This window comes from Hypomesus nipponensis, chromosome 19 (assembly GCF_054491055.1).
Source record: "Hypomesus nipponensis isolate SF chromosome 19, ASM5449105v1, whole genome shotgun sequence".
NCBI classification, from domain to species: Eukaryota; Metazoa; Chordata; class Actinopteri; order Osmeriformes; family Osmeridae; genus Hypomesus; species Hypomesus nipponensis.
This window is the reverse complement of record NC_140379.1, coordinates 4288853-4315000: the sequence shown is the minus strand read 5'-3', so window position 1 is coordinate 4315000 and position 26148 is coordinate 4288853. Positions and strand designations below refer to the sequence as shown.

General features: G+C 48.1%; 1 protein-coding gene and 1 long non-coding RNA gene across 2 annotated transcripts in view; one reads left to right on the top strand and one right to left on the bottom strand.

The window, feature by feature from the left end:
- Positions 1-26148, top strand: part of LOC146246612 (uncharacterized) — a 132770-nt gene that overhangs the window by 16941 nt on the left and 89681 nt on the right. Inside the window, exon 2 of the long non-coding RNA XR_014732219.1 lies at positions 10147-10331. This is a non-coding gene — a long non-coding RNA (uncharacterized LOC146246612). The remainder of the gene's footprint in view (positions 1-10146; positions 10332-26148) is intronic.
- sema6d (semaphorin 6D) lies at positions 6119-26089 on the bottom strand. The gene is made up of 20 exons (XM_084681798.1): positions 25868-26089; positions 19719-19887; positions 19109-19220; positions 18581-18641; positions 18327-18389; positions 18092-18193; positions 17670-17760; positions 17343-17462; positions 16968-17056; positions 15937-16154; positions 15628-15759; positions 14849-15004; positions 14319-14492; positions 13832-13972; positions 13394-13471; positions 13165-13223; positions 12532-12588; positions 11696-11896; positions 10151-10392; positions 6119-10032 (listed from the first exon to the last, which is right to left on the bottom strand). Exons 2-20 carry the CDS (start codon positions 19837-19839, stop codon positions 8821-8823), a joined length of 3429 nt encoding a protein of 1142 aa, XP_084537924.1. The 5' UTR covers positions 19840-19887; positions 25868-26089; the 3' UTR covers positions 6119-8820.

Genomic DNA, 26148 nt, shown 5'->3' with positions numbered 1-26148 from the left:
AGAGTGTTCTGTCTGGACTGACGCTGTGAGGCTGGCTTCTCTCCACACGTTATGTTAGTTTTGTTTGTTCGTGTTGCTTGGACTCGTATTGGGGGGAGCCAACCTGTTGTCTAAAAAGAACCACGCAAATAGGAATAATGATTCTTTAGGGCTCTAGGTTGCCCCTACCATAGGGATGAAAGGCCTGTGATATCGGGGTTGGTTCCTGCTCACTAAGTCTTGACCTCTGTGCCAATGCGATTGGAAGGATGTCGGCTTGTTTTCGAGCGATGATTCTTCCAGTTGGATAGGGTGAGGATTGTTGCGCAACGTCTTGGCGATTGCTCCATCCCTCCTCTTTCTCCCTCTTTCTCTCACCACCCCTCCATCTGCCCCTCCCTCGCTCTGCCTTTCTCTCACCCCCCCTCCCTCGCTCTGCTTCTCTCTCTCACCCCCCCTCCCTCGCTCTGCTTCTCTCTCTCACCCCCCCTCCCTCGCTCTGCCTCGCTCTCTCACCCCCCCTCCCTCGCTCTGCCTCTCTCTCTCACCCCCCCTCCCCCAGTCTGCCTCTCTCTCTCACCCCCCCCCCTCCATCGGCCCCTCCCTCAGTATGCCCTTGTCTTCTGGATTTGAAGTGATGGTGCTTAGTACAAAGAGACAGTGTTCAGTTTAGAGAAAGAGGGTGAGACAGAAAGAGGGAAAGAGAGAGATGGGAAGAGATTGTGAATTGAGAGAGATAGACGAGGGGAAGAGAGAAGGAGAGGCGGAGAGAGAGGGATAGAGAGGGAGAGAGAGGGGGAGGGGGAGAGGGACTGTGAAGGACAAGTAGTGGGAGAAAAAGGAAGGAGAGTGGGAGAGAGAAAGAGAGAGAGGTGTGTTTTGTTCCTTTAGAGCAGGCATCTAATTTCTTCTGTGGATGATGAACAGCGTGGGGGGGGGCTCTAGGGAGGAGGGGGCTGTGATGCAGCAGCCATGCGGCTGGCTGATGTGGACAGAACATAAACTCATTGCTCTGCCGGGAGAACACATTTTCTCTGGCACTGATGCAGGTAGGGGTGCTATGATAGTGCTGCTGGCCAGTGTCAGATCCCAGCTATGTTCAATGAAGCTAAGTAACAAAGGTAATACCCTCACACCGGACTCACCCACCATGGTCCTCAACATACTCACTCTTAACAGAGAACTGTGTGTTGTGTTAAATACTGTTTTAAGTCATTTAACTGATCGGTTGGAGAAGCTCTGTTTGTTGTTTATGTACTTATGTACACAAACTCTGGTGTGTCAACATAATGTAGTCCATAACTCCATAACATAAGTGTATGTGTGTTCATGCCAGGGTTTTTTCCCACATTCTCAGCAGATGTGTCTGATCTCGTTCTTGTTGGCGTGGGCTGTGTTCAGGGCTGTGTTCAGGGCTGTGTTCAGGGCTGCGTTCAGGGCTGCGTTCAGGGCTGCGTTCAGGGCTGCGTTCAGGGCTGCGTTCAGGGCTGCGTTCAGGGGTGCGTTCAGGGCTGCGTTCAGGGCTGCGTTCAGGGCTGCGTTCAGGGCTGCGTTCAGGGCTGCGTTCAGGGCTGCGTTCAGGGGTGCGTTCAGGGCTGTGTTCAGGGCTGTGTTCAGGTGCGTGTGTGCGATAGTGTCTGGAAATGGCAGCCCTAGCACATTGGTCATACCAATTCTGAGAGCAAGGATGGGTTTGTGGGAGAGGGTGAGACCAGTCTGGAGGTTCACCAAGTGTCCTTTGGAAAGCTCCGGTGTCAAAGTTGGAAGATGAAGTGGAAGGGTGTGAAAGAAGAGTAGACTGGATGTGTAAGTGTGTGTTTGTGTGTGTTTGTGGGTGTGTATATGTGTGTGTTTGTGTTTGCATGTGCTTTGCGTGACTCCTTTGTCTTGGTGCTCTGTTGTTGTCACAGACTCTATCCGTCTACTGCTCGCACGCACAAACTCAGGTGTGTGCTGACTCATCAAAGTGTACGTGTCTCACAAGCTGTTGCTTGTGTATAGCACACATGGACACACACACACACACACACATGCACCAAAGATGAAACGTGACAGGTAAGCATCTTTACCTGCGGGTTTTGGAGCATAGGCCTGTGCTGTGCAGCATATTTAATAACCACATTAAACAGATGTCTATCTCCCCCCCCCCCCCCCTGCTGATCTCTGTCTTCTTAAGCAGTGAGCTTGACTCAGGTGAAGGACTGGGTGAGTGTCCTTAGGGTTAGCAAGAATTTGCAATATGTAAACGATCTATCCTGCCAACAGGGACTCCACGGAAAGAGCAGTAGAATGATGAAACACTAAGTGTATTACAAAATAATATATTACTATTTGCCCAGACACAGGCAACCCTCTGTGGAATGACGAAGCTGAAAAAATATATTTACTGTGAATAGATTTGAACTGTTTTCTGAACTTATCAGTTTATCAGTGATCCTTCGAGGACCAGCAAAACATACATTTAGGTCTGTATTCTCATGACAAACTGGTTGTGTGTCACAGTAGAACAGGTCTTGTACTGTCACCTAACACCACCTCTGCACACTTATCTCTAATAAGTAAGGTCTTATGGCAGTCACACACACTTACACAAACAATATGTTGTGATTAAAGGTTGAAAGAACTTCATTTGACCTGTTGTGGAGCTCTCCTTCCCTCCCTCTCTCTCCCTCTATCCATCCCTCCATTTCTCCCTCTAATCTAATCAAATCCTCTACTCCTTCATTCCTTCCTCCATCTCCCCCTCCATCCCTCCCTCTAATTCCCCCCCCCCTTCCCTCCACCTCTTTGTAATAAAGGCTGGTGCTGTGGGTTGGGTGTAATTAAGAGCGTAGCTTGGCTGAGGCTTATTGAAAGAGAGAGTGAGAGAGGGTGAGATGGTGAAAGAGTGAGAGGGTGAGATGGTGAAAGAGTGAGAGGGTGAGATGGTGAAAGAGTGAGAGAGCGAGATGGTGAAAGAGTGAGAGGGTGAGATGGTGAAAGAGTGAGAGAGCGAGATGGTGAAAGAGTGATATAGTGAGATGGTGAAAGAGTGAGAGGGTGAGATGGTGAAAGAGTGAGAGAGCGAGATGGTGAAAGAGTGAGAGGGTGAGATGGTGAAAGAGTGAGAGGGTGAGATGGTGAAAGAGTGAGAGGGTGAGATGGTGAAAGAGTGAGAGGGTGAGATGGTGAAAGAGTGAGAGGGTGAGATGGTGAAAGAGTGAGAGGGTGAGATGGTGAAAGAGTGAGAGGGTGAGAGTGGCAAGCAGAGTGCCATGGATGATCTTTGATTCGTACTTTGCATATTTCTCACACACATTCTAAACATCTTCATTCAGCCGGAGGTCGGAATATTTATGTAATAAATCTCCCTTTCTTGTCATCACTTAAAACATCTCTCTCTCTCGTCCTCTCTCTCTCTTCCTCTCTCTCTCTTCCTCTCTCTCTCTTCCTCTCTCTCTCGTCCTCTCTCTCTCGTCCTCTCTCTCTCTTCCTCTCTCTCTCTTCCTCTCTCTCTCTCTCTCTCTCTCTCGTCCTCTCTCTCTCTTCCTCTCTCTCTCTTCCTCTCTCTCTCTCGCTCTCTCTCGTCCTCTCTCTCTCTTCCAGTTCAGTTCAGTTCAAAGGGCTTTATTGGCATGAAAAACAACAATTGTTCATATTGCCAAAGCAACGGTAGAATTACAGAAATATTAATCAATGTAAATCATGGCCTTATATATATTTCATACACTTACATACAGAGAGACTTACACAGCAGTTTACAGTAACATATACATACGTGTAGCTACACCATACAGGTGTACAACTTGTATCCATGTAATTATCATTCAAGTTGGTATATTATTAATGTTGCCAAATAATCGCTATAAATAAATACATAAATAAGTAAATAGATACACACACGTATGTATATATACACATATATATACACATACATATATGCATACGCATACACACGTGCATACGCACCCACGCGCATATATACACACGTATATACCCACACATACACATACACACGCACATACACTAGGTTATATAATGATATATAACCTATAATATATAACCTCTCTCTCTCTCTCTCTCTCTCTCTCTCTCTCTCTAAGGGTTGTGTGTATCTTGCTGGGTGGTTTTTAGTATTGTCTATGGATAATAGCGTCTGCTAAATGACTAAATGTAAATGTCTTTACAGCACAGAACAATCTAGTGTTTGGCTGTGCCACAGCCCTGGAAATGGCCTCTTTCCCTTCATATATGCTCCATACAGTATATGCTTAAAGTTGAACCCACACAGGTTTTACGAGACAGAAGAGGATAGGTCCTCAGACAGTCCCACCAATAACCTTTCAGACACCTCTACATGACAGGGCATTGTAATTGCAGGTTCAAGCTGCCAACGCTTGAGAGGAAAAAGATGAACAAGCCGTGTTTTCTGGCATAATTGCTACCTTTAAAACTCTACAGAGAGTCTGCGGGGAAGATCTGAGAGAGAGAGAAAAAGACATAGCAGGCTCGGAGATGAGAGGGGTGGACAATTGGATCACTCTGTGTTTGTGTGTGTGTTGCTGCTCGTGTGTGTGGGCTCTATTATAGTGCCACGGTTGCTGTTGTCTGTTGGGCTACCTACTGTGGACTTTCCTAACTGGACCACGACTGTAATTCACTTATTTCCGCTTGTGTCCATATGACATTGGTGTGCTCGACTTGAACCGAGCATTAGCTGGTCTGGGCTCTGGGCTCTAGACACAGACCACACACACACACTTTCGATTCCCTTGGCAACCAACCCAGAGGAGCAGAGGCGTGTGGCCTGGGCGGGCGGATGACATGGGGACAGGATCCCTCTGTGTGTTTTCTTCTTTAGCGAGGGCATCTGATGAGACGAGGGACCGCGACCTGCATTAAAATAGGGTCAGAAAGGGAAAAGGCCCTTATGCACGGCCTCCAGCCCTCCAGCCCGGGCCCTAGTCCTAGCCTTTCCGGGCCCCATTCCTAGCCTGCCCCCCTCTACCCTGCATTACTTCATAGCTCACTTTCTCAGAAAACTACCCAGGGGAAATGTGCCACTGCCCTGTGAAAAAAGGAGCGTTCTGGAGGGGAGAGGAGGGAGGGGAAGGCCTGGGAAGATGTCAGTGTTGCCGGTAGGCGCGAGTTTTCAGGGGGACCTGCTGAAAGCACACGAAGGAGCACTTGTGTCAACATTGTGATGGCAGTGACGTGCCACAATGGCCCCTGCTCAAACACACTACCCAGAGGACCCTTCTGGAAGCAGCCATCTTCCCTGGCCAGCTACGTATTCACAGGAAAAACACTTGCCGCACATAAAAAGCCTTTTCTTGTTTCTGCTGTTGTCTTGCCGAGTGGCACTCCAAAAGTAAGCACTCACACATTCTTTGGTAGCGTTAGCGACATTTTTAATTTAGTTTATTCTGACTTTGAGGAAGGTCAATATTTCATCTGTTCGTTCATATTTCAGAGTTCAAGCGCTAACTGACCTTCAGATGGACGTTCTCCTTATGTCTGTGTTACATCTCAGGACAGTGAAGAATTGCCCATAGAGAGGATCCATTAAATACCACTCTGTCTGCAACAGTAATGACAACCCCATGAATCACACTGAGAAGCAGGGCTCTGAATGTGTGTGTGTGTTTGTCATTTCTCAGTGGATATTACATTTCTTAGTGTAATTATCGGCTATTCAGCAAATCTTTAAATTGGGATAAAAGCGGTGCCTGAACCGTTCTGGCCTGGTTCTCAGTCACAGATCCAATCTCATTGCTGTGCTCTGAGCTGGTCTGTGACTGTGTGTGTGACTGTGTGTGTGTGTGTTCAGCTTGGCATCAGGCAGAGTCTCAGATCTTAAGCCCAGTGCAGTTCTTTGACCAGATGTTCGTTTCTGCCGCTACAAACGATTTTGGAATGTTTCCCACATGCTATCTGGAGTGGTTGACTCTCCACTGGCCCCTAACTTCAAAACAACCAGGATCTAAAAATAGCCCTCAGCACTGCAACATCTAAACGTCTCTGAACTATTTTTGTTATTGGAAACCTTGCTAAGGGCCATCTTTCAACTCAAATCAACTCTAGCTACAGCATGTCCCACCCATCAAAATGTATATTTATTTACGTGTCAAGTAGAGGGAGGCAAGCATGACTCCAGGTGTTCTGTGCAGTAATATTTTATTTCAACTATACATGCTGTGTTAAAAAAAATCAACAGAAAATATCCTGAAACAAAAGACATAATTATGTACACATTCACAGTACAACTTTACAACATATCTACAAGCTCAAACACTCAGGAGAACATAAAGCTGTCTGTTCTGCTATGTTGCACAGTATTAAAAACAAAACTGGAGACAATTCTGGTTCATTTGCACGTACACAGAGCATCGACTGAAATATAAAGGCTTTAATTGAAATTGCAACACAAAGATTCAGTTCATATTGCAATGTACAAGGCAGCTGAGCACAGCCAGTCTCTGCAATGGAGTATGTGTGTGTGTGTGTGTGTGTGTGTGTGTTTGCATTTTGAGTGTGGTGAGAGTGAAAGCCATTGGGAAACACTGGTTACATCAGAGAGTTACTGAGAGCAGAGTCTTAACATACAATCATCATGTAAACACAAAATGTGGCTTTGGGCTCCCAACTGCCACTTGTCCCCTCAAAGATGAAAGCTCCATAATACACCTCACGTTCTGAGAAAAAGAGTGTTTCCTAATATCCCCTTCCATCCACTTCATGCCAGCCAATCACTGCCTCCGTTTTGTTACTGCATGACCACTGCCCCACCCGAAAAAAAAAGAAGAAAAAAAATCGGAAACAAATTGGTTCCGAACAGCCCAAATTGGTTTGTACGTAGTTTTCCTGGAGAAAGCAGGGTGTAGGAGCGTCAGGAGGGTAACGTGAAGACAGACTCCGTCTCTCTGTCGTGATAATACATTCACTGCATGGCACCGGTGTGTGACAGCTGTGCACGACCACAGAAGGAAGGAATGAGGTTGTAAAAGAGATTCGGACCTCTGTTCATCAGCTTGCACTCTACGATTGGAATGTTTGTGTCTAAATCTCTCCATTCAGGATCGTTGCAGTTTGGACGTGGGGAATTCTTTCAATTTGGAAATGTGTATACTGTGTGACTGATTTTGGATTCAATTGAAGTTTTTTTTTTATATTACAGTTTTACAGTATATGGATCATTCATTGAATAAGGCACACGATGCACAGATTCAGGTTCACTTGCCAAAAAATATTTATACTCATATATTTATAATATGTACAGGATCTTGTCATTACCAGCATGACTCATTGGGACACATTGGTAGATGTTGCTGCGATTGTACACTGGCCACTCCCAGGGCTGCAGGAGCCGTTACAGAGAGGATATAACCTACACTGACTCTTGCGACGGGGGTCAAACACCAGCTCCGGAAACTTGACTTCCAGGGCTGAAAACTCAGACACACTCTGCTATGGGTCTGGCCGAGAGAACAGAATGCTTTCAACATCGACATAAAGGAACCCAGTTTGAGGTGCATCAGAAAAGAAATATTGGACCTATTCATGAGTAAGAAAAACACCAAAACCAGCATCTTCAAAACATTTCGATATACTAGTTTGCGCGAGAGAGTTAAAACCGTTGCTACATTTAAAGAGAACTAGGCCTCTGGAAACGTGTCCGCCAAAGCCAACGTCTTTCCGTTGAGGACGGAGGAGATATTCTCCTAGAATGGCCATCCGCCCAGAACACCAGCACGGTGCACTGCTGAAGTGTGGGCCTCAGCACAGTAACACACACACACTAGCTCTCTTTCACACACACCACCACACACACACATACACACACACACACACACACACACGAGGAGACATCCTGGCCTGTATGAAATCTATGCATCAAAGGCCCAAACAAACTACAAGGAGTTTAATTTAAAACCGATAGCAGCGAATGTGTTGCTAAATCCCAGTGAGTTACAAAGTTGCTATGCTAGTGGCCTGTTAGAACATCCAGGTCACGCACAGACACTTTCATACGCATACAGCCATGTTGTAGACATTAGTCCTGGAGTTGAAAGACAGTGACAGTGTAGCAGGTCTAAGGTTTGGGCCTCTACCTTGGCCGTGCGTCTGTGTGGCTCGTGAGAGATGGTTAAACGCCTGGTCAAACTCCAGCCATCTTACACACACACACACATACACTCGGAAATACAAACAGCTAGAAACTTGTGTTGCTGTCCACGCTCCTGGCAGACAGTACTGACCAGTGACACTCATCTGCAGCGAAGTGTAAGCTCCTCAACAGCAGCTGTCTGAGGGACGCAGACTCGGCGATCCTCTGTGAAGTTCACATCAGCGGGAAGACGGACAGACGGCGCTCAGGGGGAGTGAGAGCCGTTCTTCAAGTCTTTTTCTGTGTCGGACCCGGTATCACAGGTGGGTTACCTGGCGTCGCACACCAACAGGTGTGGAAGACCTCCAAACACAGGCTGCACACCCAGGAACCACCGGACCCTGGTGAAGCCCTGGTTCCAAAACTACCGGATCCTTCTGTGTTCCAGGCCGGGGGAAGGGGGTGTGTTGGGGGGGACCAGCCTCCTGCATGACATGATGATGGGAGTTGGAGAAACCCGGGGTGGTAGATATTCCCCTCCTAGCATCTTGGACCATGTGTCACTTTCCCTTTTGATTCTGAATGAATGTGCGTCTGAATGTTTCGGGAACAGCCCCCACCCCTGGTAAACACTATGCCTTGAAGAACCCCTCTCAGGGCCAGCTTTCAAGACGTCTTCTTCTGGATGTAGTCCTAGAAAGAGCACACACCACCACCCCCAGCCCGCCCGCCGCAAAATGTCAACGCTCTTTTTTTTAGTAGCTAAACTTGTTCACCACCCTCATCTGTGTCCTCATCTCAGTCTGGGGCACAAAACCGTTTGGTTTGGGGGGGACGTCTGGCTTTAGCGACGGAGTCCGTTTGACCCCGGTGCGGGGCAGTGAGCCGTGGCCGCTGTAACTGCTCTGCCGGGACATTGAGGGGGGGTGTGGCGAGTGGGGCGAATGGGGCGAGTGCAGCCCCATCCCCATCGCTCCCCCATGGGAGTCCAGTCTGGAAGGGGGCGTGGGGGGCATGTAGCCCCCCCTGTTCATACTGTGCTGGCGGGACAGAGACACGCCCATGGTCACCCCGTTGGGCGAGGTGAGAGAGTGCCTCTGCGAGGAGCTCCGGTGCAGGTGGTAGCCCCCTCTCTGCCTCTCCAGGGTGCCCCCCATGCCCATGCCGCCCGTCGGGCTGGTGGGGCTGGAGGGCATGGGCACGTCCACTCTCTTGGTGGGGCTGTGCCTGGGCAGGGAGGAGGAGGGCGAGTACAGCGAGGCCTCGCGACTGGGCACCTTGGGAGGCACCTCGGTCAGGGCCTCCATGGGCTCCAGCATGAGGTGCTGCCTGGGCCTGGGGCCCGAGCCGTCCCCCTGGAGGATCCCCTTGGAGCCGACGGGGACGTTGGCGCCAGGGTCGTTGAGGTGTTTCAGCAGGTCGTTGAGGGTGTTCCTGGCGTCCACGGTCTTCTTCTGCTCCTTCCTGCTGCTTTTAGGCTGAGCAGGCGCGCTCTGGAGATCCACGTTCTTCTGCTTCTTGTCGGCGGAGCGCGGCAGTGTGTCCTCCCCATTGCTGTGGCCGCCGCCGCCGCTACCGCCGCAGTGGTCGTGCGTGGCGTTGGGCAGGACCACCGCGCTGGGGATGTGGGAGTGGCCCAGAGCAGGGTGGGGGTGGTGGGCAGTGGCGTGAGGGGGCGGCGGGGAGGAGGAGGGGAGAAACTGAGGACTCTTGGGGGCCGAGTTGGACTCCTTGCGGGAGCTGTTGACCTTGCCGTGCGCCCTCTCCCACTGGTTCTTGATGGGCTGCAGTCCCTTCTGCTGGAGCACGGGGGTGGACTCCGGCGTGGGCAGAGCGGCCAGCTCGGGGGGCTGACAGCCGTCCCGGAGGATCATGGTCTTCGTGTCCCCGTTGGGTGTGTTGAGGTCCTTGCCGTTGGTCAGCAGGTTGGTGTAGAGCTTGGGAGTATCTATGTTGTGCTGGTACTCCTAAGGAAAACAGCGGAAGGAAGATTTCAAACACCAGCCAACACCACTTAGTATAAAAATGGTATGCGCTACTGTTATTCGAAACAGTTAAGACATGTTTCCTTTCGATTCTAGGTACCTTCACAGGGCTGTCGAAGAGGCCATTGAGCTTGGCAAAGCTTCCGGTCGAGTCGGAGCAGGACGGGGCAGACTCGGTGTCCTTGTGGACGTGCCTGGGCTTGCGCAGGAAGGAGTCTCTGTAGCAGAACACCACCAGGCCAGCGAGCAGTGCCCCCAGGAGGAAGGCCGCGAAAACACAGGTGATGAGGATGTTCATGTGGACCATCTGGTTGGCCTCTCCTGCCTGGATCTCCCACACGCCTACAAACAGACACAGGCATTGGTTGAACACACCTGACGCGGTCAATCATAGTGCTCCTTATAGGCCACTTCCTGAGCGGGTGTGTGTGTGAACACTGCCACAGCCATGCATGGTCTCTGCCTTTACCCCCCAAAGGTTGCCTGTCAGCTTGTGCCAAATTCAAAAACATTCATCCATGATCTGATTTCACACATTTTGTTTAATTTATTTTTGCGAACCGTAACTGCTGTAACACCTGAGAATGTAGGAACTGGAAAACATGGTGAAAATTGGCAGAAAGGATCAGGTGCCCGAGACACAAGTGAGCCCATCAACAGAAGGTAGGTAGTGCTATGTTAGTCGAAAATGAAGACGTTGGTTGTTGCGCTGTCATACCCACTCGTTTCAGATTGTTTCCTATTGACCGCATGCATGTCACTACGTTAGAAGGATAGAAAAGCGGACCCCCCTTTTCAGAGAAAAATAAAGCAGAACCGGAGAGATCCTCAAAACTCGTTTCCAGACGCGTGCGGTGGAGTTTGCTCTAGGTGTGTCACTAGACTCAAGGTTTGTTAGTAACCACAGACATTAGCAGAGTTAGGCATCTAAAGAGGTGCTGGAGGGCTGGAGAAGGCCTGGGGAGTGATCTACATACTGGGTTTTTACCCTACGACACCCTGTTCAAAAGACCTGGAAGGGCACAGAGAGGAAGTAGTCCCAAAGAAAAAGCTTTTTCCAGAAAGAAAGTGTGGATGGAAGAGGGTTTAATGATTAAAAGTGAAGAAAAAAGGAGGATGGGAAAAAGAAAGTAAGACATTTTCACCATGTAAAAAAAATTAATAAAAATACATTGAATAAATTGAAAACTATGTATGAATTAGAAAATATAAATGCATGGCAACATAAAACTGAAAGATACAAAATCATATGAAACTAAATTAAGAGAAAGAAAGATTTAAATCTGCCATGCCAGCTGATGGAAATCCTGGATAGCTGCCTGTGTGCTCGTGTGACTGTGTGTCTGTGTGTCTGACAGAGAATGTGTCCGAGTATGCTAAAAGAGCAAGTGTGTGTCAGAGAGAGAGAGAGAGATGTGTGAGTGTGTGTGTTTGAGAGAGAGAGAGAAAGAGAGAGAGAGAGAGAGAGACAGACAGACAGACAGACAGAGATAAAGTGCGTGTTTGAGAGAGAGAGAGAGAGACAGAGAGATAGTTTGTGTGTGTTTGAGAGAGAGACAGAGAGATAGAGTGCGTGTGTGTGGCAGCTGGAAGCTATCAGACAGGGTTCCATGCAGCGTGCTGGTTCTCCCCCTATGGGCCTTACCCTCTGGGCCCCCTGGGAGTGACTCTAAAGAATGAGAGGTGCCTGGGTCATCCTGCAGCACAAAGCCAGAGCCGTAGAGCTCTGGAGCAGCCCCAGCCCCAGCCTCAGGCCCAGGGCTGGGGCTCTGAGTGGGGGTGAGAACAGGGGGATCTATGGGCCCACTGGGCTGGCCAGTGACTGGCGTTGAGGACAACTCCATGTCTGTGGTGACAAACAAATTGTTAACAAACAGTGCAGACACGTGGATAAAGCATACTGTTAACCAGTGTTAGTAGGCATGGCCGATGGACACTTTGGGTTAGTTTAGTAAAACATAAGGCTTTGTGGTAATGTCCCTGATTATATTCTATAGTTATTTTGTATTATATTGTATGGTTTAAGGGCTACTTTTTCCACCAAAAAGCTGTAAAATAGCCTATTGAAAATATTTCTCAAGAATTGGAAATTCCAATGTTCAGTAAAACATTTGTACATTAGTTTGCCTCAGACAGTTGAGAGGGGGGAAAGGTGAGAGCTGACTCTACGAGGGTGACAGGAGACTCGTACACAACACTGATGATGTCATAAAAGGGAGGGGCCGAACAGGCATGCAGGAGGTAAACCAGGAAGGAAACAGGAAGTTGAGGTAATAGAAAGTGTGCGACAGCACTGATGTAGTCCTGTGACGTAGTTGGTGGAGATTTATGACCATGATGATGAAAAAGATGAGGTGATGACGAAAGATCGGTTAAGAAAGATGAGTAACCAGCAGCAGGAGGAGAAAAGGGGAGGTTTGTAAATGCTGAACTCAAAGGAAAAAGAAAAAAAAAAACATTTGAGTAAAGTTTCAAACTAACCAGAGGTTGGGTCGCCAAATGATTTGTAATCTGGCGATGACGTAGTAGCCAAAAATGCTAAAAGAATTAAAAGAACAGGAAAATCAGTATAACGGAGTATCCAAATGAAGTCCAGAGCAACGATACCCTAACAACTAGAGAGTGCACTTTCATAATCATACTGGCTAAGCACTCTGAAGCGCTAACAGAGCTTCTCTCCCAGTCCTGTACTCTGGAGGTTCATCCTCTGGTCCTGCTCTGGGTTCTACTCCTGCAGTTCAAGCTGGCCCAACACAGAAACCAGGATGCGTTCAAAATATGCTACTTCAGTTTTTCCTCCCACGTCCTGTCAACTGAACTCAGTCTTTTCTTGTCTGGCGGGGCCAGCGATACCCGCTAACTCGGAGCATGTGTTCATGTCGATTTTTTGATGCCCAAGTGGCATTAGTAACAGGAGGGCATGTATGTGTGTGTTAATATACTACACATAGAGTTATGTAAGGACAGGTTACTGGTGTGGTTATGATAAGTGATGTGAAGGCTTATGGCGTGTGTGGAGATGGGTTTGTTTGTGTGTATGCCTGGTGTGGTGTGTGTGTGTGTATGTGTGAAGGTGAATGGATTCGATATAATGGATCGACATAAAGATCTTACCATGACAGTCTCCAAGATGGGCTGTATTCCCGATGTCAACATCCTGCTCATACCCAGTCCTGAGAGAAAGAGAGAGACGGCAAGCGATATGGAGAGAGCGACAAGGAGAGATACGGAGAAAGAGAGAGACAGAGAGATATGGAGAGAAAAAGACAAGACGTATAAAGTCAGTGTCACTCCTCATGTGCGTAGTTTTTACAAGATCTGTCTCCATGTGTGAAGTACTCACAGGACTCCAGGCAGAATCCTCTCACATGTTCCATGGGGCCTCCAGCCACAGTAGGGGTCCCTGGAAGCTACACAGGACCTGCGACCAGACACACCCTGGTCAGACTCACCCAGTACACTGGCACACCACACAGGGTTAAACAATACTGGGAAACAGTGTACCATTACATCACGGTACCATAATCATTAAAAACCTGCCTGACTGAACATTAACCACAAGGAGACCAGGCCCAGTTTATTATTTTTGCTTCTTATGCCATTCAACGGGAAACAAAACGCATGACTTGACATGTAACCTGAAAGTCACCTTTGTTTTTGGGGGGTTTTTTTTCTTCCTTTTGTTTACGTCGGTGGCTGTGTGTGTGTGTGGTGTGTGTGTGTGGTGTGTGTGTTGTGTGTGTGTGTGTTGTGTGTGTGTGGTGTGTGTGTGTAGACTCACTTATGGCAGGAGGTGTGGCGATCACAGCGGCTCAGCGGCATGCGGATCACGCAGCTCGAGAAGGCCACGTACACACTGTGCGTCTCTTTGTCCACGTGCAGGGAGAGAACACGCCTGTCATCCTCACGATTAGACAAGCACCTGGGGAGAGAGATAAAGAGAGGCAGATAAAGAGAGAGAGAGAGATAAAGAGAGGGAAAAGATAAGTAACCTGACCCAACGTTTAGCCCGATAGGGCAGTCTACTGTTTCACTCACTAGATCTAATCAGCTGTTGCGAGAAGGAACCACAAAGGGGTTCACCACAGTTTATCACTGTCACTTCTGACTGACACACACACACACCTGCGCCACTTCACTCTCACACCTGAAACAAAGCTACCTATGCCTCTTCCGAACAAGGAGGAGGAGGTCAGGGAGAAAACAAACAGTTGAAGAGGAGAAAGCGTGAAAGAGAGAGAGAGACAGACAGACAGAACCCTGCATACTTGGCTTTGTTGAAGACATCAATCTCCTCCAGCAGCAGGCTGTCGTTGATGGAGGAGGTGGAGGTCTTAGCCAGGACCTTGAGCACCACCCCAGCCTCAGAGCCGATGAACACCACCGTATAGTTCCTGTGAGGCCCGGCAGCATTGTCCACAGCCAGCGCTGTCAGCCTGTACCTGCACGCACACGGGTCAGACAGCATAGTTAGTCAGGCCTTGTAAACATGGTGGTGTATGTCGATTCTCTGGGCATTTTTCGTGCTGTGTTAGACCGTTTTAAATGACGTGTGACAGCAAAGGCAGAGAGAGAGGGGGGGGGGAGAGAGAGAGGGCGGGGGAGAGAGAGAGAGGGGGAGAGAGAGGGGGGGGAGAGAGAGAGGGGGGGGGAGAGAGAGAGAGGACGACATGGAAGCAAAGGGCCAGGGCCGCATTCCAACCCAGATTGCTGCGGTAAGGCTTCAGCCTCATCGTTGTGTGTGTGTGTGTGTGTGTGTGTGCTCGGGGCGCCTGTGCTGCGCGTGTGTCCGTCTCACCTGACGCGTGTCTTGGTGAACCAGGGCTCGTCGCCCATGGAGGGAACGGCGACGTCCATGAGGGGGTGGGACTTGATGAACATGAGGGTGTCGTCGGGGAACTCGATGGAGCTCTTGAGGCTCTCAGCGGCGCCGTGACCCGCACAGCAGCCAGGCCTGAGACAGGACACACGCAGGGTCAGAGGTCACACCACAGCACCCCTCAGGGACCAATACAGTTGAGTCCATTCAATTGTACTGAATAGGGGGCGTGGTACAGAGAAGAGCTGGGGGGGTTTATTGGGATCACAATAACACTCGGTGGTAATCCAGAGGAGAAATATCCAGCCCGCGTGACTCTCCTCCATAAATGATTTACATCCGTAATTAGCAACTTGGGGACTTTGAATTTGGACATAGGGCTTGCCTACCTGTTTGTGCTGATAGCAATCAGGTTAAAAATGCATCGAGTCTAATTATATATCATTTATTATTTAATAATCGCCAGCTGGCAAGTGTGCAGAGCAACAGCCATGACCAGATCTCTAATGACAGAGACTTGATTTCAGGGAAACCGCAAGGAAAGGTTAAACGGCTGTCATGTAAAGAGAGAAACGTAGCCCTCAAACACTTTGACCCATGCACCTTCCTGCCACAGTAAATATGCACCTTCCTGCCACAGTAAATATGTGTTTGTGTTAACTTACATGGCAAAAAAAAACAGATTCTGATTCCATGGTTAATGGTGTGTTGTGTGTTTGTTTTTTTATGTGTGGAGGCAAAGCCGTCAAAATGGGTACCTGGGTTTGGGCAGTTTGTCCTCTGGGAAGGCAGTCCACACAGAGTCAGCGGTCTTCTGTTCCTTGAAACGACCCCGGAACACCTTCTCTATGTCTGCCATGGAGAAGGCGCACACCGCGGAGCCTGGGATACTAAACCAACCAAAACACAGGCGGCGGTTACGTTTGACGCCAGGGGGAAAGCAACCTTCTATTTACCTCCACGTGTAGAATACCGTAATGTATTTTTGTGGGGGGGTTTTTACGTGAAAGTGCCATTCGACTGATTGGTTCATCTGTGGGTTGATTGACAGGCGGCTCAGCCTTTACCTGTTCATCTGAGTGGTGAACACGCCCACTAGGGACGGGACTCCGTTGATGTCGATGATGTCAGTGATGGACTGCAGGACGTCAAAGTAGAAGAAGGACTCTCCTGGGACGGAGCAGTTGAGTCTGGCCTTCACGAACGATGTCCAGTGTTTCTCCAACACGCGCTGGGACCCGCCCACGTCGTTCTTGCAGATCCTCGCCACGCGGGAATACACTGCCTGAGGGCAGACAGCAGAGATAGAGGGGGGGGGGGGCAGAAAAAAGAAGAGGAAAATAAGTCTGCAGTTTCTGCGTCACTAAAACACTTCCATCCATTGAATAATACATCACTCTATCCTGTGGACTAGCAGCAACGCACACACAAACACGCACACACACACGCTAGGGCACACATTCACATGCACAGAGGCACACAAGTAGGCCTGTAAGTGCTCTTATCTAAGGCATTCTCTTAGTTAAGGCCAAGGGTTTAGGACGCCTGATAGGCTGTCCTGTGATTGCTCGACCTCTGAGTGTTTATGCGTGTGTGTGTGTGTGTGTGTGTGTATGCTGCCGTGTGTGTGTGATTCTAAATGTTGCCAGGGCTCAGCCTGTAAATGAAGCATGTGAAGCAACCAGCAGAAACATTGCAAATAATTCACCAGTGCAAACCTCCATCACAGCACAGGTGTCATTTCTAGCATTAGTAAGGCTACAATTTTAATTTGCACGGGGTGGAGAGAGGACACAGCTAGCCTAGCCAGAACACCACAGATCACAATGATGCATGGGCATATCTGGACACGGCCGCAACTATTACTCAGACGCTAACCATCCACTCCACTAGGGAGATGTAAGAAGTAGTGTCTGCGTGTGTTTTTATGTCTTACTTTATGTCTGTGTGTGTCTTTGTGTGCCTTCACTGTTGCTGCTGGGTTCAAGTACAGGCCGACAACATCCAGACCATTAGTTCTCTCTATGGCTGTATTTTAGACTTTGTGTTTGAATTGTGAGAATGGCGTTAGTTGCGGGGGGATGTTGATGCACATTACCTTGCCCAGGCTATTGTGTTCCACTGCAATCTCTCTGTAGAAGAAGTACACGTAATTCCCATAATCCACTGCATGCAGGAAGTGAGGCTCTGAAAGAGAACGGGCGAGAGTATTTTTGCATCGTCACCACTCAGCTCACTGTCTTGAATATTTCAGTGTGCTCACTGGTGCTGTCTCTACCAGGGAGTGACCTAGATAGTCTGGGGGGGGGGCTGGACATGTCCACTGGGGAACTGGGACACATTGGAGCGCCTGGATACTGTAACTTCTAGAACGTGTGACGCCCCGGACAGGAACAGCCTTTCCTGACAGGATCCCTGTTTCTCCAGGACCACCAGGGAAAGGGAGGGGAGAGAGAGGAGCTTGTGTGTTTACCTTTCAGCCACTTGGAGTCGTATTTGATGGTCCTGAGGGCTGACCCGTCGCCCATGCTGCGGTATATGACGGCGTCACTGGCCTGGAAGTCAGCCACGGTGGCAGAGTAGAGCTTCCCATCTGGAACGACACGGGAGTTTAGGACTCTGTCTTGTATCTCAGTAATGAGGACGGCTGGCCCTGACCTATGAGCTGCGTTATATGGCCAAAGTCCCATCTCAGCCATCGCTCACAAGCCGTTATTTAGTGTGTGTGCGAGTGTGCGTCTGTGTGTGTGTGGAGGGGGAGGGTGTGTATGTTTGTGTGTTTAGGTGGTGATTGTCATACCAGCGAAAAGGGCAACATTGGTCTGCTTGGCATCAAATGGGCATCGAGCCAGTCCGCTGATCTCCTCTCCGTCAAATTCCAGGTTGTCCAGCTGAATGAGAACCGACACAAACAAACATTACACAAGACACACAGACAGAGACGTAAATAAAGCTCTCTCGCCCCCCCCCCCTCTCTCTTCCTCGGTCTCTATCACACACAAACACTCACACGTAAACGTTACATTTAGCAGACGTTCTTATCCAGAGCGACTTACAGTAAGTACAGGGACATTCCCCCCGAGGCAAGTAGGGTGAAGTGCCTTGCCCAAGGACACAGTCATTTGGCACAGCCAGGAATTGAACCAGTGACCTTCGGATTCCTAGCCCGATTCCCTAACCACTCAGCCATCTGACTCCCTAACAAGCGGTTTTCAGACTCACCCTGTAGTATCGGCACATAGGGTTGAAGCCGTTGGTGCCGCAGATGAACACAAGATCGTCGTTTCTGGGAACCAGAACTTTGATGAAGTTATGGCACTCGTCCTAGAAGAGGGAGCAGCATTAGAGATTTAGCACACTGGCAGCTGGAATTATAATAATCCTCAGAGGAGCTAGTGGAACACTGAGGTAAATCATTAGTCAATGAGAGATGATTTGACATGCCTACGTTACTTACTCTGTGTTTTCCCTTCACTGCACACATCTCTCGGTCCGCCTGGCCTGATCTCCACGTTAGCTTCTGTGTTTCAGACGGAAAGGACCGGAAAAGTCAGTCTACATACTTGCGCACGGACGTTCGCACACATATATTAGTGTTTTCACGTCCTCGTTTATGAGCTGCAAGACTGGTGCGCGATTTATGAGGTTGTTTTTCCCAGGAAGCCCTTGTGTGTTTATGGGTTTGCCCTGGCCTCCTGGACAGAGTCTTACCCTGTATGGGATGATCTCATTCCTGTAGGATTCCCTCAGACTCACTAAGTACACCTGGTCCCTGTGACACACAAGAGAAACACACAGATCAGGCACATCCCACAAACACCAAAACAAACGGAATAGCAAAATGCTCTCTTGCACCTATGCATTTTCTATGGGCCTAGCAATTATTTAGCTATTAACATTACATTTGTACAACAATTGCTGGCTTTGGAAACATACATACCGCGCTGTAACACAACCAATGTTTCCACTATTTAGAAGGTACCGTGCATCAATGTTAGTATTTCCTGCAGTCTGACATAAACAGCAGCTATCCCGGGAGACTGGAGTGGATCTGACATTGCAGCAAGCCTTTGTGATATACACCCGCCTCTACATCAATACTGCCATATACCTCATGTGTCAGGCCTGGACCCACCTCCCCAGATCCAATAAGGCTAAGAGCTTTTTTTTATACCTTACCGCTCTATTTACTTGCCAATGATGAAGTGTGTGTGTATTTGTGTGTGTTTTAGTGTTTACCTGCCAGCGATGAACAGTGTGTCCTGTATTCTGGTCATTAGTTGGAAGTCGAGGCGGTGTTGTGACTCGTTTCCAGAGGCCCTGCCTCTAAACACGGGGTACTGCCGGGAGACTGGGGGGAACAACACACACTTAGTCACTGGTCGTCCCTGACCACACACACACACACACACACACTAGCTTGGTCTGATGCGCCCCAGACCACACACTGGATCGATTGTGTTGATCACCCGTAAATATGCTGTTAGTAACAGCTTTATAGAAATCTTTCAGTAATGTAATGAATGCCTTGGATTGGGCTGTGCGCGCGAGTGAGTGTGTGTGTGCCAGAGTTACGGCAGGCGCGGTCAGCACATCTCTCTAGTGATCACACAGTCCATCACTGAGGGAGGAAAATGGAATCTACTCGACGCTACAAACCAAGATGAACCAGATCAATTTTATTACCATGGGTGCGTCTCACTCAGAATGGATTTGATTTGCTCCTTCTAGCTTCCCAACAGACATCTTCACCGTCCCATTATATACACACAGCCTGGAATGTTCGGGAAGTGTGTTTGTGGTGTGTTTCTGTGTGTGTGTGTGTGTGTGTGTGTGTGCGTGTACTCACAGTGTGCGTCGACAGTGTCCAGGGGTGTGTTGTCTTCGGGGAAGCTGACTGCATGAAGGGTGTGTGAGGCTGCCAGCAGCAGCAGCAGCAAACTGAACAGAAGCCCATCTCTCTGGCCCATGGCTGCTCAAAGACCACTCTTCCTGGTTCACACTGGTGGAGATGTTACCTGGAACACACACACACACACACTGTCAGGAACCGTTGCGCTGACTGAGCGCTTAGTGGCAGGACTTGGCATCCCTCTAACAGCTATTCCCAGCATCTGCTGTACTGGGGAAGGTCAGCCAATAGGCCGATGGGTGTCTGGGTGCAGGGAGGCTATACAGGAAGTTCATCCTGTTTGTAGCCTATCAGGCACCCTGTCTGCGGACATCTGTGCTCTGATAGGTTAATTCTGGAGCTGAAACAACCGCTTCATCAGCAAGTCTTGCTTAGAACCCCACTGTCTTTAGTCACGTCCAAACTCCCTTACATCCTGTCGAAAGGACTCACCTGCTCCTTCATCAGAATCATGTGTGTGTGGTGTTTAACCTAACTAATCTGTGATTTTGATCCTGTTTGTGCTCGGGAATTTTACAAAGGGGATTTTTTACATCATCCGCAAAGCGTGGCTTACCCTCATAAAAAGGCTACCCACACAAACAATGACTTTTGGGTGTAAAATTAGCAGCAACTGAATGACTGACAGTATGTGTGTGTGTGTGCGCCCACTTGCAGGACAATGGTTTAGAGACTGTCTCTGTGTGTGCATATTAATGAACAATGTACATTCAAATATTTATAGGGCAAACAAATTATTCATGAGGACAGTGCCGGAAAGGAAAAAACAATTTAGCGGTGTACATCGCACACAGGCGGGGAACGGATGAGCGTGGAGCCCACGAGGACACACGCACAAACACACACGTACACAGACATACATACAGCAATGCACATCGTCAGGCGTGCACACCGCTGTGCACGTGGATACACACAGACGCGACACCGGTATTGACACGTTTTCAATTAGCCCCAGAGCACACCTGCTCCAGAGCTGGCTGTACGCCCTGCCTGCCAGCCCATTAGTGCTCTGATTGATCCAACCGGGAAGTAGGTCTGATCAGTCTGCTCTAGGCCACTCTTATGCTCATCTATGGATGTACACAAACATACACAGCCTATAGCGATCTATGGAATATGTGACTCACCGAGAGAGTGTTGCCCTTTGTGATGTATGGACTCTACTGATACATTAGCACCTGTGTGTTGATCTATGTTAACGTAGATCATTTACCACAGGGAACAGGAAGCTCCGGGAGTCACCGTGTTGGAGCTCGTCAGAGTGTGGACGGACTGATTTTACAGTGAGGGAGATGAGGGGTGGGTGACTGGCATGACACTGCGGTTCTGTCTAGGTAATGACACCTCTTCAGCACTCAGTGGGAAGCCCAGGCCTTTTCTAAGAGCAGGGCCATTATGACAGCCAGTAGTGCTGCAAAGCCCTGACAAGTCAGCACTTCTCTCCAATTAGTCCAGTTATTAGAGAAATTAGAGGTTTGGTTCCCGCACAATGTGAGCCACGTTACCCGGCCCAAAAGGTCGTCACGCCTCTGATTTATGACTCGCGGAGGCAGCAGGAGATTCTGTTCTCTAATTAAGATACAAATGATTTGCCGGCTCCCCCACATGAATCTCAGATCTATGCAGAGGGACTCACAGATCCATAGAGAACTGTCTGCAGCTGGCCCTTGTTACATCAGTAGAGGGAGAAGAATGGGACTCTACGGAGGGTGGCTAGGGGTGGCACCGGCTCAAAGGACCCACAAAACCAGTCTGTACAAGACACACAGCCCATAACTGTCTTGAAATGTGCACGTAGAAAAACCATTTGAGATGAATCATCTTGTTTCCAAGGGAATCTAGAGGCAGCGACAACAGATGTCGAGAAAACAATCGTACCACACTATTAAGGGAGTAAACGAGTTAAATAAAGACCCAATCTCATATATTAATTTCTAAAGCCGTATCACTTTGCTTCGGGGCTGCCTCAAGCCCCAACATGCTTTGATTCACATTAAAATAATTGTCTTTTCCCAGAACTTGAAGTCCCAGCTTTCCCAGGTTGAGGCTTGCTGAACCATTTATGTGGAAAAAAACCCCTGAAAAAAACCACACTTGGGCAGCTCTTTCTATAGTCACTGCCTGCTCCTATGATTCCCTGCATGGTAAAAGCACAACCACAAGGCGAAAGGCTTTCCTCCGAAAGTTTAATGCAAAACAGTAACAGAAGACATTCAGAGGTCAGCGATCTAAAATTACTTCTCAATCTCCAGTGAGCCCAGCATGTTTTCTATTGACTATTCCTCTGCTCTCCTGTTCCTGCCCTCCAGTATGCATGTGTGTGTGTGTGTGTGTGTGTGTAGGCCTCGACAGGCCCCGAGACAGAGCTAGTCACGCAACAGGACTATTCAGCCTGCCCCCTCTCTCCCTCTGTTATTACAGGATTTTCAATGTCCTACAATCACGCACTTTCTCTGCTGATATTCTTGGCTCAGAACCATGCCGTTTAAAGAGAGAGCTGGGGGTTGGGGGGGAGGTGAAGGCTTGCTAGTGAGCTATTTCATCTTGTTAGTCAGTCTACCAAGCCCTCCTTATTCATTTTCTCTAGATCGCATTTAACAACCGTACTGGCTTTAAGGAAACAACTCACTGCCTTCTGAGTCTTCCTGGATGGGATTCATCCCCAGCTGGTTTGTTCGGTGTACGTCTAAACTTCTTTGTGTTCAACTATACCAGAACCGAGACTGGCACCGCCCCGTGTAGACCATCTTCACTGGAGGAATTGGCCCACTAAAAAGATAAAACAAGGTAAACAACAAGGTTGTGTTGTTTGCTGACTGTTCCATGAGTGTGATGGGCTGTTTGTAACCCCGTTGGAACAATGGCTGCCGTTCGGGGGGGGCCCATTGTGACATCGTCACCACGCTGAGTTGTAAACACAAACGATTTGGGAAACCACTGAACTGCAGAGGAGTTCAAACTCACCCGTTCAACTTAAATCCACAGCAAATTTTATTAGAGGGGTGAGAGATAGCACGGGCAAAAGTTGTGCTTGCACACAAGACTGAGGAGAGTTTGTGTGTGTGTGACGGTGTGTTTATGTGTTTGTTGCTGGATGTATGTGTTGTTCCAAATTGGAAACATGATCTAAATTTGTTGTCTTGTTGGGAGGTTGGAGAAAGTAATCAGAGAGTTGACACTGGAGGGGATTCAGACAGATGATTAAAACGGTCAAGCCAGGCTGAGAAATGATTACCGCTGCCTCCCTCTGTTCTATAATAACAACACCTAATCGCTGTGTATTTACCTCAGGATTACTTCTGAAGTGGCTTGACTTGTTGCTACGAGTTAGCAACCACAACAGCCCTCCCTTTTCCCTCTACTCTCTCTCTTCCTTCCCTCCTTCTCTCCTTTCCTACCTTCGTGAGAGGAGGAGTGAAACACGAGAAAGGCTGCTCTCAGCGGTAGTTCTGCTGTAGTGGAGCACAAAGAGCTGAGCTGCAGGTGTGACTGGGGAACAAAGGGGCTTTGGGCACAGCAACACAATGGAACCCCACCCCCATCAGCAGCCCTACTCATGGGGGAGTAGTTTGTAAATGGTCTGGGGCTCCTCTGAGGGAGTAAGGATAGCTGGTCTGGGGCTCCTCTGGGGGAGTAAAGGGTAGCTGGTCTGGGGCTCCTCTGGGGGAGTAAAGGGTAGCTGGTCTGGGGCTCCTCTGGGGGAGTAGGGGTAGCTGGTTTGGGCCTCCTCTGAGGGAGTAGGGCCAGACCAGCTACCAGTGCTCCTCTGGGTGATGTGGCTAGTTGGGGTAGGAGGAGAAGGGGTTCCAGTTCAAGTCCTACAGGGGCCACAGTTTCCTGATCCTGGAGAGTAGGTAGAGGCTGATCCTGATCACTAGTCATGGATCAGATATTGGGGCTGGTTATCAGATCCTAGATCAGCGGTCCAGGACAAGCCCTGTCCTCAGTCTGTCAGAGGTTAGCTCGGGCCATTCAAGGGGTTAACGCAGGCTGTTCCGGGGTCACAGCTGGCTGCTGTGGGGGTTAACGGTGTCTGTTCTGGTCGTTGTTCCCTGATTGTGTGGTCAGTGAGCTGGAGGAAAACTCAGCAGCCAGCTGGTCTGTAAACAGCCCTGATGGCTCAGTTTCAGCATGACTTCCTACACATGGTTGAGAGTTTGATACCCAGTTTGATACTCAGTTGGGATATATCTGGGCCAACTGTTGCACCTTACTATGCGCAACATTAGATTAGATTCAACTTTGTTATTGTGGCCCAGTGTAAGTACGGAGCCAATGAAATGCAGTTAGCATTTAACTAAAGGTGCAAATACTATAGTTTATAAACAAAAGTATGAAGGACAACGTAAATGGCAATAGGGAAGTGTCTGCTATCTTAAAACCAGCCATTCTGAAAATACATTTGCTATTTATTATGTATGATATTATAAATATTTAGACAATATTCACTGTCACACAGCATCAATCTCCTTACATCAGAAGACAGAACTGATACTAACGGACTGGTTGACCAAAAATAAAGGGACAAGACAGATTATTTTATTTGTTGATTTTGATTTCTGAGTGGCACCTGCATAAAGCCATATTATCTGCCCCACCCTTTTTCCTCATTTTGGCCAAGAAAGCTGATTAACAAAAGAATTTGATAAGGAAATGATTATCAAACCGAACTTGGAATACGGATTTCACCCAGTTTTGTAAAAAAAAAATCAGGAAGATGAATTTCACGAACTACCGTTGTTTCTTGAATTCGTGCCTTACTGAACTAGCCAACCTTCATTTAGCAATTTGCCCGCTGTTTAGCTCAGTCATCTTTGCCTAAAAGCCACGTTTTTACAAAACAGGTGTGTTTATATCAAACAATAAAAAGACCATGATCCGCACAATCTAATGTGTGGAATATTGACTTTTCGGACACTATATTGCTGTCAATAGTAGCCTCAACTCCAGTCGCGCCGCATACATCTATTAAAATACTCAGCCTATTCTCACAGATGATAACTCCGTTTTGCTATAGTAGGCTAGTTATTTAGGTTACAATTCGTGGGTACACTGGCACAGTGTGGCATTTCTAAAGCACAGGATACTAGCTGAAGACTGGGCTCTAAACAAGTATTGTGCTGTTGAGGGTATAAAAGCATTCAAGACTGATCCGTGGTAAATCCTTTCGTTCACAAGAATTCAAAAGACAACAGTGAGGAGGGCAACAGTAGATCAGTGACAAGCCAGTAGACTAGCCTAATGGGGGTATGCTAAATTGATTCAAGCGCTAATGTAGCCGGGTTGGGCTCAGAGAAAGCTGAGGGAGCCTACCTTTTTACAATGTTTTTAAATCCTTGCTTAATTATAGATACACAATTATAGCAGGACTATAGGTGATATAGCATTTTCATGCGGAAACTTGGCTTAAGTGTATGTTCCGATTGCAGTCTAAGTAACTGGTAAGGTTTTCGATTGTAACGAAGCCTACCGTATGTTAATAAAGATGTCTACTTTTATTGGTAGCTAATACAACATTGATTGGTTTGATATCGACTGAATCACACCATAATTGGTTGCCATTAGAATAAAATATAGGAAAGGAGGACTTTATACATTATTACTCTACTTTTGCCTCTATTCAAGCCGTTCTGAATGAACGGCAGGTGAATTGTGGTCTCAACAACTAATGCCACAACGCACCCGTGCGCTCCGTGGATCTCCTAACCGTCTCCTGCCCGTCTTCTCTTTTCACTTTCAGTCAACATTCGTGCCTCACTTCGACAGTTATCTTATCTGTACTTGGCCATCTATAAAGATATTCATTCGACAGAACACTCATCTTTGTCAACCTAAATTGGTTGGTTGATTCATGGCAATAATACTAGCTTGTTCGATCTACTTTTGTTTTTCACAGGAGTGAATGATTTGTGTCCGAGCGTTGCCAGATTCTAAGTATTTAAAAGTCCATCGGATCGGGATATAATAGCATATCAAATAACACAGTATTCTGCTAATTGGTCAATTTAGTATCGAAAAACACGATCACTTTAACTATTTTACGCACTACTGGAACAACACAATGGGCAAAAAATAATACAACCTACCTTCAGGCTCCAAAATCTGTCATGAAAGCTTTGTCAGATGTCAAATCCAAATGAGGCTATATTCCGTTTTAACGTGAATCCATTTCAGGGACATCATAAATGTAAACCGTCCTCATCCTTGGTACCATACGATCCCAACCGATTTATCCAGTTGCGCACAGAAATTAATTCCGATACTCATAGAGCAGCATTCGTTCTCCCTCTGACTTCCCTCACTGTCCCTGGGCCCGGCTCGTTGCTGACTGATCCCTAAAGCTCAACAGCGATCAAATAGCGGTACG